General features: G+C 39.9%; 1 protein-coding gene across 1 annotated transcript in view; it reads right to left on the minus strand.

The window, feature by feature from the left end:
* The window catches only part of FBN2 (fibrillin 2), a 222,945-nt gene that overhangs the window by 56,962 nt on the left and 147,702 nt on the right, over window positions 1-18,281 (minus strand). The window contains exons 21-32 of the mRNA XM_059919446.1: window positions 15,869-16,006; window positions 15,225-15,275; window positions 14,624-14,749; window positions 11,739-11,966; window positions 10,783-10,908; window positions 6,206-6,334; window positions 5,305-5,430; window positions 3,099-3,224; window positions 2,510-2,632; window positions 2,227-2,352; window positions 1,772-1,897; window positions 557-679 (exon numbers count right to left, since the gene is read on the minus strand). Coding sequence (XP_059775429.1) covers window positions 557-679; window positions 1,772-1,897; window positions 2,227-2,352; window positions 2,510-2,632; window positions 3,099-3,224; window positions 5,305-5,430; window positions 6,206-6,334; window positions 10,783-10,908; window positions 11,739-11,966; window positions 14,624-14,749; window positions 15,225-15,275; window positions 15,869-16,006 — 1,548 coding nt within the window. The remainder of the gene's footprint in view (window positions 1-556; window positions 680-1,771; window positions 1,898-2,226; window positions 2,353-2,509; window positions 2,633-3,098; window positions 3,225-5,304; window positions 5,431-6,205; window positions 6,335-10,782; window positions 10,909-11,738; window positions 11,967-14,623; window positions 14,750-15,224; window positions 15,276-15,868; window positions 16,007-18,281) is intronic.

Below are 18,281 nucleotides of genomic sequence, written 5' to 3' on the forward strand. Positions count from 1 at the left end.
AGACTCTGGTCAAGAACTATAAAACTTGGAGAATGGCAACTGCCTTCACATTCTCCTTCTAATCTGGCTTCTTGGAATCCAAAACATTTAGATTTCTCTGGAAGAAGAATTCTATTTTCTATTAAGAAGCTGGTATTGACCACTTACTATAGACCTAGGTTATCTGAAAAAAATCTTTTCATTCCCTTCATTTATTTCACTGGGTTTTAAATCTCACTGTTACTCTATGAAAAAACTGGAAAAATATATTAGTCATGTTTCATCCTACAGCTGTTTGGATTTCTGGCTGCACATCAAATAATTTTTACTGAACAACACCACATTAAAAAGCAGATGCCAAGGCATACTGTTGTAATTTGATCATTTATACCAAGGTTAAAGGAAACTCTTAGGCAAGAATTATCTTGCAACGAAAGACAGCCTTTAATTTTCAAGAGAATAAATGAAAATAAGAGGCATGTTCCTATTCAAGTATGTACGTTAACAACTGTGCAAGGAAGAGCCTCTAGGGATTTTGTGTCTTAACAAAGGTTATTTACATTTGCAAAATACTCACCAATACATTTGATGCCATTTCCAACCCAGCCTTCTCTGCAGCTACATTTGAAGCTTCCTGGGACGTTTAGACATGAGGCATGCATGTCACAGTTGTGGGCACCAATTTCACACTCATCCACATCTGAGAAACCGTAGTTAATATGAAGATAAGATACAACCTAGTTAATTCTACTTCCAAGAGATTTCTGTATAGGCAAAATTTTAAAGTAAACACAGAGAAAACATTAACGTCACTTTTACTTTTAATATGTTTAGACTCCAACAGGATTTGGAAGTTCATGATCCAAATCAAACAAGGCCTTCCCTGAAAGAAATTGCCAGCCAGAATATATAGAAATAATCCCTGGAAATGTTATCTGGAAAATGACCAGATGCTTTTCTCAGTATTATGTATACAGTGTCTGTGTATGTGGTACACATGCATATGAACATGCAGAGTTCTTCTTTCATTACTTGCCCTTTCCTGGAGGTGTCAGCTTAAGGCCTAGGCTGCAGTCTAAGTCACCCACCACCTGGCTTGAGCGAAATACCACGTGAGAGCCTTGAGCAATAATGGACATTTGGCCCAAAGCACTGACCTTGGGAGTTCAACCCCCATCCGCCCTTCAAAAGGCTAAAACTATTTAGTAGAGAACAGGAATAAGAGATAAAATGAATGGGGTGAACAAAGAAAAAAAGGGAAGAGAGGAAATTTGGGCAGGGAGAAGAGAAGGCAAAAGCAAATGGAAAGAGAGGAGAGAAGAGGAGAGAAAAAGATGGGGGAAAGAAAGGAAGGAAAAGAGCCTAAATATAAGTTTAGATTAATTTTTGTTAGTTTAAAAGAACTGCAAAACTCAGCAAACACCTGGGATTCCTCCAGGTCTTTTGGTGCTTCTTCCTTATGTATATCTCCTGTTTGGGCAGGAGAAAGTGAACACTGCCCCAAGAGCTACCAGGAGCACATCAGAACCATGGGGGCCAGATTCCACACCCATTCTCCCACTCCGTGTCCAAGCACGCAGCCAGGTCTGCGGCTTGGTAGCTGAGACCGTGCTCATCTACCACAGAGAAGAGACAAACGCATCACACGTGCTCTGGGCCAGTTACTCATCACATAACTGTCACAACCTGGTGTGGGTGAAAGTACAAGAAATTCCAGGGAACAAATGATGTTGAAGGTTAACCTCTGAAATATAAGAAGCTGAAACACAGAGGATACAAGCTTGAGACCTACCTGTGCATCCTGTGGTCCCCTTCTTTACTGAATACCCCAGCTGACAGTGGCAAATGAAGGATCCCTTGGTGTTCTCACATTCCCCAAACATGCAGATGTTTGAATTTAAGTCACATTCATTCACGTCTGGGAAATTGATTTTCAACACCTTGGTTAATACTTGTTTATTCTAGTAATTCAAAAGCTGTCTTTTAAACTGAATAGCATACTAATGAGATACACAAATAACGTTTAAAATATAAAGTATTTGCAGGACACAGTATTACAGATAAATATATTGTCTTTAAGGATTTTTTTTTTTTCAAATAATTCTTCCTTTTCGGCTTTTACATCTTCTAATACAATGGTTTGAATTTTAAAAATAACCAAAAAAGGCTTTTCTTCTTATGTGCGTATGTGTGTGTGTGTGTGTGCACACTGTACATAAGTATTTATCCTGTTCTTATGCTACCCACCAATGCATGTTTTCATGTCCATTGAAGCCATGAAGCCATCATAACACAGACAGCGATACTCTCCAGGAATGTTGGTACACTGCCCACCATCACAGATATCAGGATTATTTTCACATTCATCAATATCTGATGATACAAAATCAAAACCAAATGAAAAACAAGGATGACTTTTATTAAGCTCATGCATTTTTTTTTCATCCAGTTCCACACAAAATATGTGGAGCCAGATTTGTAAGGTAAGATTAACCAGATGTACAAAGTCTGTGTATTTTCCTTCCTGTACCTGCGCACGACCTTCCATCCGGCATCAGGGCATAACCTTCACTGCAGCTACATTCATAGCTTCCTTCTGCATTAGTGCATTGGGTGTCACAGCCTCCGTTCATTATCATACATTCATCAATATCTGTAAAAACATTGCCACAACGTTACTTGTCAGGGATACTTCCTTAAAAAAAAAAAAAGAGAGAGAGTTTTTCTACTTCTTCTTAAGCAGACAATGCTTCAGTGGCTTTGGATTTTTCTCCCCACTATTCATGTTGATTGATCACTGTGACATTAGCCTTTCTTAGTTCCTCTCACTTCCTTTTAGACAGCATTTCATTTGACATTCAGCTCCAGTAACCTAAAATTAAAGAACTCAGATATACCATATAGGATGAAATATATATAGAGAGAGAAATATAGGATGTTTCTTATTATAAAACCAGAGGTTCCTCTGCAAAACCACCAAACCATGGCATCTGCCCCCATTCTTAGATTTGTTTTTAGGACAAAGGACTCCCATCGGCGTCATTATATATTCCGTGCCAGAAGCATTCCTCGACTGACTTGAGAAATACAACTTCCAGACCTGTTTGGCCTACCCTTACCTGTACAGCCCTGCCGGTCTGGCGTGGCCTGGTACCCAGGATTGCAGGAGCACTGATAAGTTCCAATCATGTTTACACATTTTCCATTTCTACAGAGATTGTCACTCAGGGAGCATTCATTAATATCTACAAAAAGATACAAAGAGTTAATGTCTTATGAAATCACAACACCACTTAAACTATCAAGAACATGCAGCATCAGAGCAATGGTCTCCAAAGGGCTTTATTTACTTCAGGGGGAAGTAAGATGGTCTCTTGCAGCAATTCAAAGAAAACGCCAGAATCTATATTTCTCTTAGTTCTATCTACAACAGTGCTCTCCAGTGGAACTTTTTACATTGATGGAACTGTTACATATCTGTGCTGTCCAATATGTAGCTGTTACTGAGTGCTTGAAACATGGATACTGTGACTAAGGAACTGAATTTTTAACGTTATTTAATTTTGATAAAATTTAAATAGCCACGTGTGGCTAGTGAGTACCACATTAGACCACATCCACCTAGCACATGCCAGAAATAAAGCTTGTTAATACTTAATCTATGAATGTACACTGGCACCCTCAGCTGGTCTTAACTGGATGGTTACGTGTTGTCTAAATAACATGAAGGTTCCTGAGGGAAGACAGCTGGTTCCACAAAATAGAAGGGCTGAAAATAGGGCCCTCAGTTTTTAAGTTTTCATGGCATTGTGTTTAGAGGGCCTGGATAGGTGGATTACAGATTATATTGCCTGTTTTTTAGGAAACTAACCTTTATAAGATGGGCAGATGCCTTAAAAAAAACGCCTGCAAAGATCTGTGGAAGAAACTAGTACTAATAATGCAAAAAGAGAAGAGCAAGAAAATGGTAGAATGACACTTCCTCACACAAGTTACCTGTCAAACACAATCTAAGGTAAAAATCAGATATAATAAGAAATTCACCCCAAATTCTCAAAATCACTAAGAAGACGATGTGGCAAATTTATGTTCATAATCATGAAATATTTATTTTATTGAACATGCAAAAATACAGATTTTATAATGTACATTATATCATTGAGGGGAACTTTTTTTTCAGCTATAAAACTCATGAAAATTAATTAGCAAAATAAACTGAACTTAGAAACAGATCTCTGGATCACTGATATCACAACCATGAATAAATATTCTGTAATTATCTGTGTGAAAAATCTTTTTGAACTATTAAAGTGGAATTAAAAATATTTAAAACCTTTAAATTCACCTTTTAAAAATGTCTGTTTGAAAAAAGCAGCAGACTCACAGATACAAAGAACAAACTAGTGGTTACCAGTGGGGAGAGGAAACGGCGGAGGGGCAAGATAGCGGTAGGGGTTAAAAAAAAAAAAGGGTTATTATGGGATTATACAAAAGCATGAATGCAAAACTGCTGAGAATTGTAAAGCACGACAGAATTTAAAGAATCTTTCATTCAATAAAAAAATTAAAAATTAAAAAAATAAATAAAATGTCTGGTCTATGATTTAAGATTCACCTAACATTAGCATAGCGATATAAATATGGGTTATAAATAAATACATGAGTAGTTGGGAGGTGTGCTCAAGTTATGTTTTTATTTGGGGGTGTGGGATCTGTCTATTTTAAACTGTTTTATTTGCTTACACTTTCAAGAAAGATTTACTGTGAGGAAAACATTTCCTGGCTAAATCAAAGCTTTAAAGCCTATGGAATGCTTCTTCAAGACCAGCCGTGGTCGCACCTACATCCTCGGCCCCACATCCTGAGCTCAGGGCCAGTAAGGAGGCCTCAGTGCTTCTGTGAGGAGGGGGTTGGAGGGAGCACGTGCGCTCCCACACAGGTGAGCAGACCCTGTGATGACTGACACGGGGCACCGAGTGGATTCTTGTGCACATGTGTGCGCACAGGCAAACCATCAGGGAGCGGCCCTTCCAAGGGCAGCGTATGTCCCATCCCAGCCGACCTGGAGGAGGGAACTACAAGGCCTGACACAGGGTCCCTCCCACAGGGTCCTTTCCAGTGCGCTTGTAACGAAAAAGAGGGGAACCGGGGTAAGCATTTTCTAAAGACACAACCTGAATCCAAATGTACGGACTCTGAATTCCCAAATTTTAATCTGTTAGATTTCACAGGTCAAAAACAACCAGTTCATGAGAATGACCTCTGATCTTTATGATCTTTACCGGCTGAACTGGGAGGGTTTATGTGCTGAGGAGACAAACTCACCCACACAGTCCTCACGTGATGGTGACAGCTCGTGTCCCAGTGGACAGTCACACTGAAAGCTGCCCTCAGTGTTCACACAGGTGCCACCCCTACAAAGGAGAGGGTTACGTTCACATTCGTCAATGTCTGAAAGGTAAAAACGTGAGAGCCATTAAAGAACTCTGAGGAAAAATCGTTCACGCACACAGCACGGGAGAAAGATTCATTATCTGAGGTCATTGCGACTCAAATGTGAGAGATGGGTTAATAAGAGATGGGCTAAGCTCTCCTCACTCTATGATCACTAGATAAAAGGTTAAAGTTCTACTCTGAAAAGACAGTGAGCTATCAAGGCTTTTACTTGTATGAAATGAGCAGACTCATGAGAGGTAAAAATAAACAATATTCGCTTTATATCACTCTGAACTCCAGACACCATATGTCTCTATCTCTAATCAAAGTGAAAGAAAACTCTTGGACTGATCACTTTCTGTATCCCATGAGGTGAGTCCTATAAGTTGCTAAAAATGAAACCATGGGCTAAAAGGTGGGCAATGCCAAGAGTGTTTGTAATAACACACAAGTAAGGAAAAGAACGTGGGATTCGCATGACAATATAAATTTGGGGGGTCACCACCCAACACCATACATTTTTAGTGACTCCCTCCTCAGCAGTTAGTCTGTGGTGACTTCAGATTCTACAAATAAGCAGAACCCAGTCTCAATATCTCACTGCCATTAAGGCATCAAGGGGCTGGGGCTCCCCAAGAGCCATCGAGGAGCAGATTTCCTGTCTGACACTTAGATCTGTTCTCTCTCTCGCCACAGCTCCTTGCCAAGCACGCTGTTCACAGCTCTGAGACAGGCCAAGGTCGCGCTAAGGAGTCTGTGCTAGCCCGGTGTGCAGACCCCAGAGGCTTACCCATGCAGTTCTTCATCATCATGAACCCGCTCTCGTAGCCTTCGAAGCACTCACACTCAAAGCTGCCCGGCGTGTTGACACAGATCCCACTCCCACAGAGGTCAGGAGAAATCCTGCACTCGTCAATGTCTAGTTCACAGGGTTTAAAAGAAATTCAGAAAACCAGAGTGAGATGAGAAGGTGTTAACGAACAGAGAGATTTGGCCTTCCGAGCAAAGGTGCCGGAGGAAGGAGGGGCGAGCCATAGAAGGATGCGTTTTCAGGAGGTCACCTCGAGGGGGACAGGGCTGCGGGCACATTCCTTTCCCCAACTGCCAAAACTGTCACAGCCAACAGGCAGGTGGGCCCTTTTTGCCTTTAAGAATTCTGGAATTGTGGATTTCTCTTTGTGGCTTAGAAATGATAACAGAAGGATGAACCAAGCAACTTTGATATGAGCCGATCAAGGCAGGTGGCAAACGAGGAAGCAGTGGCCATATGGAGGGAGCCCCACGCACGACGCAAAGCCCACGCTGGTTCTGCTGCACTAGCCCACGTCCGCCCCTGGTGCGGGCGTGTGAGGGCTGCTGCCTCTGAGCAGGGGTGGCTAGCCGGCCACAGAGACGGCCACAGAGATGGCCACAGAGACGGCCACAGAGACGGCCACAGAGGCAGACGCGGCCACTGAACCCTGAGCCGGAGAACGCACCTATATGGCAGGGCCGTGGAATACGCCCCAACTGTGCTTCTGCGTCATATTTAGACGGAAGAGCCTACTGATTTAATTTTAAAATTACAAACAAACGATCATGATGGGCTTTTGCGTTTGTCAATTTTTACATACTACAGTAAATAAGAATCTTCAATAGCAGCACTTATATTCTCAGAAACAGGATTCTCTGAGAAATCTCCCATTCCTGAAATCAAGATTTTCAATAGAGCAGCATGTCTGTAAAATAAGATTAAGAAAACATGACTTGCTTAAATATTTTTGTCAGACTGGGAAAAATGTTTTTGCCAGCATCTGTTTATTCTCGTGAATTTAAATTTTTAAGTTTTTCTATCACAGGATTTATAAATGGCTAATTTGCACACGTTCTCTTGCGGGGGGCGGTGGGGGGGGGGTAGTCTCAGCCCCTGCTTTCTCCCAGCTTTTGGTTTTTTTCTATTGATTTTTCCCAATTGCAGGACATACTGAAAAAATGCAGGTACTTTCTTTGAAACAAAAGTCTTAACAAAATTGATTGATTCAATTAAGCAGGTAACAATATGCATACTAATTCTCTTAATTTTTATCTATCAGTATCTAGGAACTGGTGATGAGAGCCAAAGGAAGAACACAGAATAAGTTCAATGGGAGAGGAGGGACAGATTTTGGCTGATGTGATGTGGTGGGAGCTGCATAGTGTAGATTATGAACTCTGGAACCAGATGACTGGGCACAAATCCCACTTCTGTCATCTTCTGGGTGTAGGGGCTTGGGAAAGTCACTTAATTTCTCTGTGCCTTAGTTTCTTTATCTGTAAAATGGGGCGTGTAGTAGCACCTGCCTCATAGGAGTAAGTGAACCAATGTTTCTTAAGTGCTGAGAACAGTTCTTGTCTCATAAAGAGGGCAGTATATATGAAAGCTATTCGCTGTTAAGAATTAGCATTTTGGAGGAAGTGGCTTTTGAACTGATCCTGGAAGGCTGCATAGAAATTCTAACTTTAAAGATGTAGAATAAATAGAAGGGCAAGAGATAAAATGCATAGGTGAAGAAAACTAATGCATTTCAGAGAACAGCAAGTTATAGAGAGGCTGATAATGGGTGCAAGTACAGGTGAGATGGGTACGGTTACTGAGGGCGCCAGCATGGGGAGCAGAAGATGGGCCTTACATGCTGTGAAGAAGGGCAGCCAACCGTGTCCCACTGTCCTTTCACATTGCATCCCACAACACCGCAGTGGTGTCAACAAACTTCTGTCTTATACAGTATAAATGAGGTGAGTTTCAGAGCCATTAAGTGACTTGGCTAATTTCACACCAAAAACAGGGCAGTCAGAACCGGAAAAGCTTCTTTATCTAGGTCTAGGATCATCTAAGTCAATAGAAGTTGTTTTGCGGGAAGTTATACAATCCAAGCCCTGCTTTAGGATGAAAAACCTGGTGGTTGTGAAAATGAAGGATCTGATTGGAAAATTACTGGGGTGGGAGACGCTGGAGGAATCGGCAGTGTAGTAGAGACTGCCATGTGCTGCCCAGGTCCCCCTTCAGGAAGGAAGGACTCACGCGTCCTTGCCCTCAGCTGTCGGGACTGCGGCTGGCAGAAAGTCCTGAGGTGAGAACTATCTTCAGGAAGCGCCTCAGCTAAGCGGACCTTCCTCACAGTCACACCCCTTCTCGGGGCAGATGTATGCAAAGATTCATCATGCAGGTACATAAACACCTAGCCCCTGTGCCCTAACTCAAGACAACTGTGATGTGCTTCCCAGATGCAGAGCTCCCGGAGCGGGTGGGCTGAGGACCACACTGGGACTGCATCACAGCCCACTTCTGCTTCCTTTCCCTCCCTCCCAAGACCAATCCCTAATAACCTTCGTGCCTGCTAATCTCTGCTCAGTCTGTTTCCTGAGGAGCTGAACCTGCATCAGCAATAGTGTAGAAGAAATAGTACAAGTACTTGAAATAGCCATTTTGATGGAAGAATATACATAACTTTTTCACTTGTCTATTGGGAGACGGAGGTGTCAAAATTAAGTCTGAGGCTTCAATCCTGAGTGAAATGATACTATTAATATATCCAAGGAAGTCCCTAGGCAGAGGAAGGGGGATGGGACAAAGGGAGACGAAAACAAAGAGAAACTGTCCAGATGGAAGTTAGAAATGCAGGAGTGGAACTCAGGAGGACTAGAGAGCTAGAGATGGCACCTAGGAGTCAGCTCAACAGAGGCCATCCAAAAAGGCGTGATGGTAGATGCAGTTCTGAGAGGCAGAATGTTGAGAGAGCAGAGGACTTCGGAAAATGCCCAAGGGATGGAAAATGCCAAAGGCAAGAAGAATCTGGGAAGATTAGAGACGGAACATCATAGTCATGATAGGACAACTGAGACGGGAAATACCATGGAAGCTAAGAGAGAAGAAAATCAAGGAGGGGGTTGGCCAGAGGTCAAGGAGAATATGCACTGAGAGAAAGATTTTTTTGAACTTGGCAAAGGTGTTTTGCAAGAGTATATATATGTGCCTGAAGGAGGGAGGTCAGCATTCAGGGGCTACAAAGCAAATGGTTACTTAAAAGAGAGGAATGAGAGGTGAAAGTAGGAAAAGAGCACGGTAGCTTGAGGGAAAAGGAGGGCTGAGGAGACGCTCTGCACTTGTTTACAGGTCTAGGGAAAGAAACCAGTAAAGAGGGGGAGATGCCAGAGAGAGAGGAGTGAACTCTGCTAAGAAGGGCCTGGAGCAGGAAGAGGGAAGGAGAGTGAAAGCAGAGAGTTTCGCTGGAAAATTGCAGAAGAACATCACATTTCTTTCTGTGGAAGTGGAGGAGAGAGTAGGGCTGGAAAAGGACATTTTATACCAGAGAAGAGGGTGTGTGAGAAGGGTCCTGGCAATCAGGTTTGACTTCAATAAAGAAGGAAAGGAATGAATAGCGATACGAGAGGGTGTGTAAGTCAGAAGAGGTTTAGAAGTGCTGCAAAGAGAAATTTATTAAGGGACGTAAAGAGGTGAATACAAGTATCGGTCAGCAGCTTCAAAGGCCTGGTTGAGGGTGAATGCAGGGACCTCGGTCAGCTTTTCTCAGGCTCTCCCCCCCAAGTTCAGCAGCCCCGAGTGGAGAAAACAGTGGCGAGGGTGTTAGGAGTCGGGGATCGGAATGGAAGGCACGGCAGAAAGACAACATGGCAGAACTCCAAAAGACCAGATGGATAGTTCTGAAATGCTTAGGGGATAGTCTAGGCTGGGTAGGGCCAAGAGTGAATCAGGAGGATCGTATGGAGTAGGAAGCTAGGAAGAAGTCAAGAGAGACACTTCAGTGGAGATCATGAACACATAGTGGGGGCAGGAGAAAAGGGAAAATTCCAAAGAGAATATGAAAAATGAGAGTTCTGAAAATAAGACCTTGGAGACATACTTCAAGTGTTTGGAATAATTTGTTATATTGCCTAATAGAAAAACTTGGAATTTTGTATATTTTCTTAAAGAGAATGGCTATGGATAAGGGTAGGGATATGGATTGTGCCTGAAGCATAATTATTAAGAAATCTGTCCACAGATGAGGAAAATAAGTGACAACTTCTCTATTACAAACCTTAAAATTTGTAACAGAATGTCAAGTTTATACAAGTGTTGATTTAATGGCTATATTCTTTAGTACTCATATATTCTGAAAATCCTATTGTTACATTGTTCTTGTAGGTAGCACAGATATTATTTTCATGCTCTTTTGCAGCTCTCTCACAACAGGTTTGCTGGAGAAGTGGTTTAGGCACAGGGAAAAGGAAATAAAAAGAACAATGTACATGTTCCTAGTGAGAAGATGGGCTTTTAAAGGCAGTACTTCCAAATAGCAAAAGAAAGAGAACCAAGGCTTACCCAGTACAACAGAAGAATAGTCTCACCTGTGCAGTTTCTTTCCTCCAAGTCTAGAGCAAAGCCACTATTGCAACGGCACTTGAAACTTCCAATTGTATTCCTGCACTTTCCATACGTGCACATCCCAGGGAATGCTTTGCATTCATTGATATCTACAGGCAGAACAGAGCTGGAATGTAGAGCTGGTTGATATAAAAGAGTAGGTCCAGCTTACCCTTAAGCTGGGATGAAGTGAGAGAGTGGCATGGACATATATACACTACCAAATGTAAAACAGATAGCTAGTGGGAAGCAGCTGCATAGCACAGGGAGATCAGCTCGGTGCTTTGTGACCACCTAGAGGGGTGGGATAGGGAGGGTGGGAGGGAGGCTCAAGAGGGAGGGGATATGGGGATATATGTATATGTATATCTGATTCACTTTGTTATACAGCAGAAACTAACACACCATTGTCAAGCAATTATACTCCAATAAAGATGTTAAAAAATAAAAGGGCAGGTCCATCATTTTAAGTTAAAAATCTAACATGAAGGAAAAGAATGTACTCAAGTAAAAATGGGGGATATCAAATTTTTCAATGATTACATTGATGCCACACAGGAAGTGTCAATTGTGCAAAAGATTCTGTATTTTTACTGAACAGTTCTGATCCCTTTATTTCTGACCATTTGTTTTGTAAAGTTTAGAGGAGATAGAGAACTTTTTGCAACATCAGGGCTGCATCTCGTCAGGCTGTGCTGAGGAAAGCAGCAGTACAGTAGAAGGATGTAAGAAAAGTGAGATTAGCTGTCTTTTTTAGTATCTTCACTTCAATACCAACTTGTATAGGTGATTTATACTCCTGGGCCATAAGGCTGGTCGCATGTTTTGTTTAACAAAGAAAATAAAGTGGGAAATCACATGTTTAAGGCAAAATCAATCTGCAGAGAATGCGGAAGGTGAGCTTTGGTGCAGAGGGACCAAATGCGCTGCTGACGGTTACCTTTGTAAAATGGCCTCCCAGTAAGAACGTCCCCTCTATTAGCAAAGCCAGGCCCCCGGGGGCACAGGGTCTCGTACTCCTTGGTGCCAGGTTTGGGGCACTCCTCACACTCAGTGCCCCAAGCTGCCCCAACTGCACAGCAACAGGCATCCATGCGGAACTTCCCAGGAACAGGATGGATGCATTCATCTTCGTCCCACTTCAAGTAACACTGCTCCATGCGGATGTCTACAGGGAGAGGGAACCACAGTTTGAGATTAAGCTGTAAGATGCACTGAACATTCACATACCAAGCATCTGCTTAGGCCCTGGGATGAGGCCAGGCCCTGGAGACACACTAATGGGCAGGAGACAGAGTCCCTGACCTCCTGAAATGGATACCATAATGACAGTCATTTAAAGAGAGCACAGGTGGATTCTCCTTCAGTATTACCTAATTCTCACCTGACACCTTCAGGAAGAAAAGGTTCCCTTGGGATAAGATTCCTTCTTATCATCGGCTATGATCCTTTTTTCGTATCACTGACATCAGAAAGAATAAATTAACTTTAGCATATTTTAGGGCCACTAAAATATGAGTAATTCTGGGATTAGTGGGGAAAAAAAAGCATTTGAATTACGTATGTAAAAAGTTATGAGAGCCTGGTAGAGTAATCCTGTGCCTTTACTACTGAGTTTCATATCAATATTTACATCAGGAATCAAAACATTGTCAACATACGGCCTGTGAATGTTTTGACTGGCTTACACACATTAAATTAAAATATTAATTTTGGAAACGTTTGGATAGTACATGTGCTTTACAGTTTGTTGCAGTCTCCATTACTCCTTATTACCACCTCACTCATTTATGTTAACTGCTTGGCCCCTGCAAGCATCTGAGTTTGGAACTCCTGATTTAGATCAACTCCTATCAGAGCAGTTTATCTCTTTTGTTCTCAGAATATTTTCCATTTTCATATGCCAATCTCTTGAAACTTTCTCACATTCACAGCCACGGTAAATTATTGTAGCAAAATTTAAGTAGTGACAAAAAGCATTTAACAATAAAGATGTTAAAAAAAAAAGCATTTAACAAAAGTACAAGGATGAAGAATCCGATATATCCTCTTAGAATATTACAAAGGCATGATTTTGAGTGATATTACTGAGAATTTATTTTGCTGAGTGATCATTTTAAATCAATGATATAAATTTATATATAGCATCATTTAGTTACTGAAGGCAATTTGATTTTATTAGTTATTTGACCATACTGATACATTACTTTGTCATCTTCAAAAGATACTCTACTTTTTTCTAAACTTTGGAGATAATTTAAGAATAAAACTCCAAAAAGAAGTTTTCTTTATAAATGGACTTTGGATATTATAATTTCTAAACAATTCCATATGATTTTTTTTTCATATGATTTTACAGTCATACTTTGTATCCAAATTTAAATATGCTGTCAAAAATTAGTTTAAAATGAAATTTGTGTTAATTATAATAACTAAACTGTATGCTGTTGCAAACTTTTTTTCTTACTACTAATTTTAAAAATCCCTGTTTTTAAAATACCTTAAAGATCTTTGAATATAATAATTAAAAAATATTTATTACGTAGTTTTGGAATAATTTTTAATATATAATTTTTTGAATACTTAGTTAATATATAATTTTAGAATACCTATTTAAATACCTTGAAGATCTTGGAATATAATACTACCATTGCTCACACTTTGTCTACAAGCTTAAATTTCAAATACAAGCCTATGTAAAGTTATTTTACAAACTAAAAACTTACTGTTTCATAAGATATTGGGAAAAAATCCCTTAAGTAAATAAAAAATTGTTCAGAGACAACATAGGATCAATAGAAGTTTCTTTTTCAATCATGAAACTTAAGTTTAGTCAAGAACAACACTGATAAAAAATAAAGTCAGCTAGGCATTTCTATAATACAATGCTGACAGAAAGAGCTTCCTTATTTAAAATCTTTAGAAAATAAAGCATTAAGAAAATTTAAATTCTGAAGATGGTAAAGGAAGGGGTAGGATCAGTCAATTTTCTCACACAGAAGCCACATAACTTTGCCATGACTTTCCCCACTGTCTTGTCACGGAGCATAGCTGCAATGGGCTGGTACATGTTAACTTCAAACACGAGTCTCCAATTTTTCTTCTATGTTCAAAATATACATAGTTCTCTTCTTCCATTGACTCAGTGTGAAAGACTAAACAGCCTAAAATATCTGATTAAAGAACTTATAATTTTTGTGTGTGTGTGAAAGTAGGGACTTGAAAATATATTTGTACGCCCACGCTCATAGAAGCATTATTCACAACAGCCGAAAGGTGGAAGCCACCCAAGCGTCCACCAACAGATGAGTAGACAAATAAAATGTGGTACATACATACAATGGAACACCACTCAGCCTGAGAAAGGAGAGAAATACTGATACATGCTACAACATGGATGAACCTTTAAGACACCACACCAAGTGAAACAAGCCAGTCACAGGAGGACAAATATCATCTGATTCCTTTCCTATGAGGCACTTAGAGTAGTCAAATTCATAGAGACAGAAAGTAGAAGCAGGGATGCCAGAGGCTGGGAGAGGGATAAATGGGATGTTAGTGTTTAATAGGTACAGAGTTTCAGTTGGGGAAGATGCATTTTTGAGATAAATTTGTGAGTAGTACTAACTTTCTGTATTATACAGAAACCATTTCATTTAAATTCATTCACTTTAAAAATATCCTCTGGTGAGTTTCCCCCAAATATCGCACTTAAAGCAAGTTTTCCAGCTATAGACCGAAGAGTTTTGGTCAGGCCATTATCCAAAAGAATAAGAAAATTCACGCTTGGTTTCATGCATAAAACACAAGAGAGCATGGACTTACCCAAACACACACGGCCAGTTCCATCCAACGTAAGGCCTTCAGGGCACTCACAGTGAAAAGATCCTTTGCTGTTGACACAGCGTCCATTTGGGCAAACGCCAGGAAACACCTCACACTCATTAACGTCTGCAGGGAAATGAAGCAAGCAGAGAGAGAAAGATGTTCCAAGTAGAAAAAGCAGGTGTAGTCTTACTTCCTGTATAGCATACTCATTCTGCAATACAATGTGGATCATTACTTGAGTTAAGCAGAAATATTCCACAACGAAGCCACCGGGTTTCCTGGGTACCAGCTGTGAAAACTACCACAGCCTTGTCCGTCCATAAAACACATCCCAGACATACACCTTTGCCAGCTGTTTTGTGCCTTAAAGGCTAGTGATGTCCTCACAAAAATTCACCCAACGGCATAAAGAAGAGAAATGGGAAATTCTAAGCTGTTTCCTAAGAATATTATTCTAAAACATTTGTTGACTACATCTAGTATTTTTATTGAAATTCCAAGGTTTTTGAAAGTGATAAATATCTCCAAAGTGTGAGAGTGAATGTTAATTTTAAATACTGCTCTAAAGACTTACAATGTCTTTCAAGAATGCACCCACCTTCACAAGTAACACCTTTAATCCTGGCAAACCCTCTTGGGCAAGCTGTATCTGTGAGAACAAAGGACACATTTTTACTTCATTACAAAAAACACAACTGTCTTAAGCTCAAGAAACAGTATAATGGAATCTAAATTGAACTAAATAAAAACCACAATCTGGGCTTTAGAGGCAAAGGACTCCAGCTGCCCTCTGTTCAATTCAGTGGAGCACATGACATGCTGTGGTAACTCCATCGGTGTTGACCCATATTGAGATTCTCATAATTTTTCCTACAATTTCCTTTTGCTTTTCACACTGTCAACCAAATCACAAGTAAACAAAAGATTTAGAGAAAAGAGACATCATGCTCTACCGGGACACATGCAAATAAGAATATTGGAGGATACTGATAGTCACCCAGTAGCTAAATTCTAGTTGATTCCCTTCCTTATCCAAACTATTCAGAAGGTCTGCTTATAGTAAAAGGATAAACCAAATACATATTTCAAGAAGTGAATACATTTTACCAGAAAAGACAACATGTTGGGGAGGGTATTGATCTTATGGTCTTCTTCATGATGGAAATATACAGAGAAAGAGATGCCTATTGAGGAAGAAGCTTTCCGATGAGAAGCCCAGAAGCCCACTGGCCAGGCTCCTACCTAGTTCACACCGCTCACAGGGGCTCCCCCAGGCGGCCCCGAGGGTGGCGCAGCATTCGGATTTCAGAGTGGCTCCGTTGATGTTCACCTCACAGCGGTTGTCCTGGATGTTGAGCCAACACGTCCCTTTCAGGCTGTCTGAAAAGGAATAGGAAATAGTGGGGAGCTCTCATCTCTGAAGAAAATAGAACTCAGTTCTATACACCAAAGGCATTATTCAATAGTATTAAAAAAAAACATTATTTAAAAAACTTTTTTATAGACACATTTACACATACATGCATTTAAATACAGCATATTACATACATGAAAATTAAATATGGTACTGTATATATTTCACACGATATGATAATTAATACAATTATATCTATGGGTATTCTAGGAGCAGCCGCTACTACCCACGATTTCGTACTGGGATTTGCAAATACAGGGCGTTACTCTTATAAGATTGTTACTTGTATGAAAAATATTCATAAGACTTATTCTTTATGGCAGATACTTTGATATTTAAGATTTTATCAAATAACATTCTCCAAGTAATCTCCTTCTCTCCTAATTCCCCACCAAATAAACCACACACAATTTCCGTTCTGTTGGAGAGAAGCCAGTATTTCTCCAACCAAAGATAATTATTTGAAAAAAAGAAATCTTAAAGATAAAAAAATAAACATCACTTATAAAACCACCATTAAGACACACCAGGGCTAATATGTGATGTATTTTCTTTCAGGCATCTTTCTATGATACATATGTATAGCCTTATCTCTAGTTCAAAACGTAACACATGTTTATGATAAACTACTTGAAGAAAAAGCAGAGAAAATAGAAAAATCACCTGTAATCCAACCATCCAGAGGCAACTACTCCTAACTTTTTAGACTATGTTTCTACATCAGATTTAAGTTCTTCCTTAAATGCCCATTAAAAAACCAATTTTGAAGCAGAGAAAAGGAATCCAAAGTTGACACGGCAAATATTAATTGGGTAAAATAAATCATATGTGAAGTTTTCCTTGCAGTACTGTGGCTCTCAGTTTACTGTGCATAACATTACCAAGCTTCTTGTTAAAACGCAGACTCATAAGTTTCCAGGTGTGTGGCCCAGGAGTCTGCATTTGACAAGCTCCTGAGGTGATCCCTCTGCAGGTGATGTGTAAAACAATTTAACAAAGCTTAATAGCATAGTGTGGTCACAGTCTTGGAAAACAATAAAGAAAAAGCCTATTCCTACAGTATTTACTTTATTTTCTTTTTCATTTTTTAAAATAGACTTTAATTTTTAGAGCAGTTTTAGGTTCACAGCAAAATTGAGCGTAAAGTACAGAGTTCCCATATACTCCCTGCCCCCTCATACACACAGCCTTCCCCACTATCAATATCCCACATCAGAGTGGTACATTTTTTACAGTCAACGACTCTATACTGCTATAAATATCGTGTACAGGTTTTTGCGTGGACATAAATTTCAGGTCATTTGAATAAATACTAATGAGTGCAATTGCTGGGGTGTATGGTAAGAGTATGTTTGGTTTTATAAGAAACATCCAAACTGTCTCCAATGTGGCTGTACCATTTTGCATTCCCTCCAACAATGAATAAGTTATTGTTGTTCTACATCCTTGTCAGCATATGGTGTTCTCAGTGTTTTGGATTTTCACCATTCTAGTAGGTGTGTAGTGGTGTCTCATTGTTTTAACTTGCATTTCCCTAATGAAATATTATGTGGGCATTTTTTCATATGCTTATTCGCCATCTGTATATCTTCTTTGGTGAATTATCTGTTAAGATCTTTAGCTTATTTTCTAATTAGGTTGTTTTCTTATTGTTGAGTTTTAATAGCTCTTTATATTTCAGATAACAGTCTTTTTATCGGATATGTCTTTTGCAAATATTTTCTCCCAGTTTGTGGCTTGGCTTCTCCTTCTCTTGACCATATCTTTTGCAGAGCAGAAGTTTTTAATTTTAATGAAGCCTGATTTATTAATTACTTCTTTCATGACTCATGCTCTTGGTGTTGTATCCAAGTCATTACCAAACCTAAGGTCGTAATAAATTAATATGAACATAGACATTACACCCTTCACAAAAATTAACTCAAAATGCATCATAGACCTAAATGTAAACTACAGTATTTACTTTAAAACTCATCTAATAATAAGGGCAAATAAAGTTATACTGCTAAAATCAACAATAAAAAGAAAATACAACCAGAAACACAGAAAGGGAATTGCAATGAAACTGGCAGGCCCATGAAGGGAGACGTTGTACTCTGATTCCCTATGGAACAAGGTAGTGGGTAAGAGGACATTACCTACAACCCAAGCCCTCTGGGACAGAGGATAAAACAAAACAAACAATTCTGTCCTTGACTGAATACAAAAAGTTATGGGGCAAGGATGTGGGGAAGAAATAGG

The sequence above is a fragment of the Balaenoptera ricei genome, chromosome 3 (assembly GCF_028023285.1).
Source record: "Balaenoptera ricei isolate mBalRic1 chromosome 3, mBalRic1.hap2, whole genome shotgun sequence".
In the NCBI taxonomy this organism is placed as follows: domain Eukaryota; kingdom Metazoa; phylum Chordata; class Mammalia; order Artiodactyla; family Balaenopteridae; genus Balaenoptera; species Balaenoptera ricei.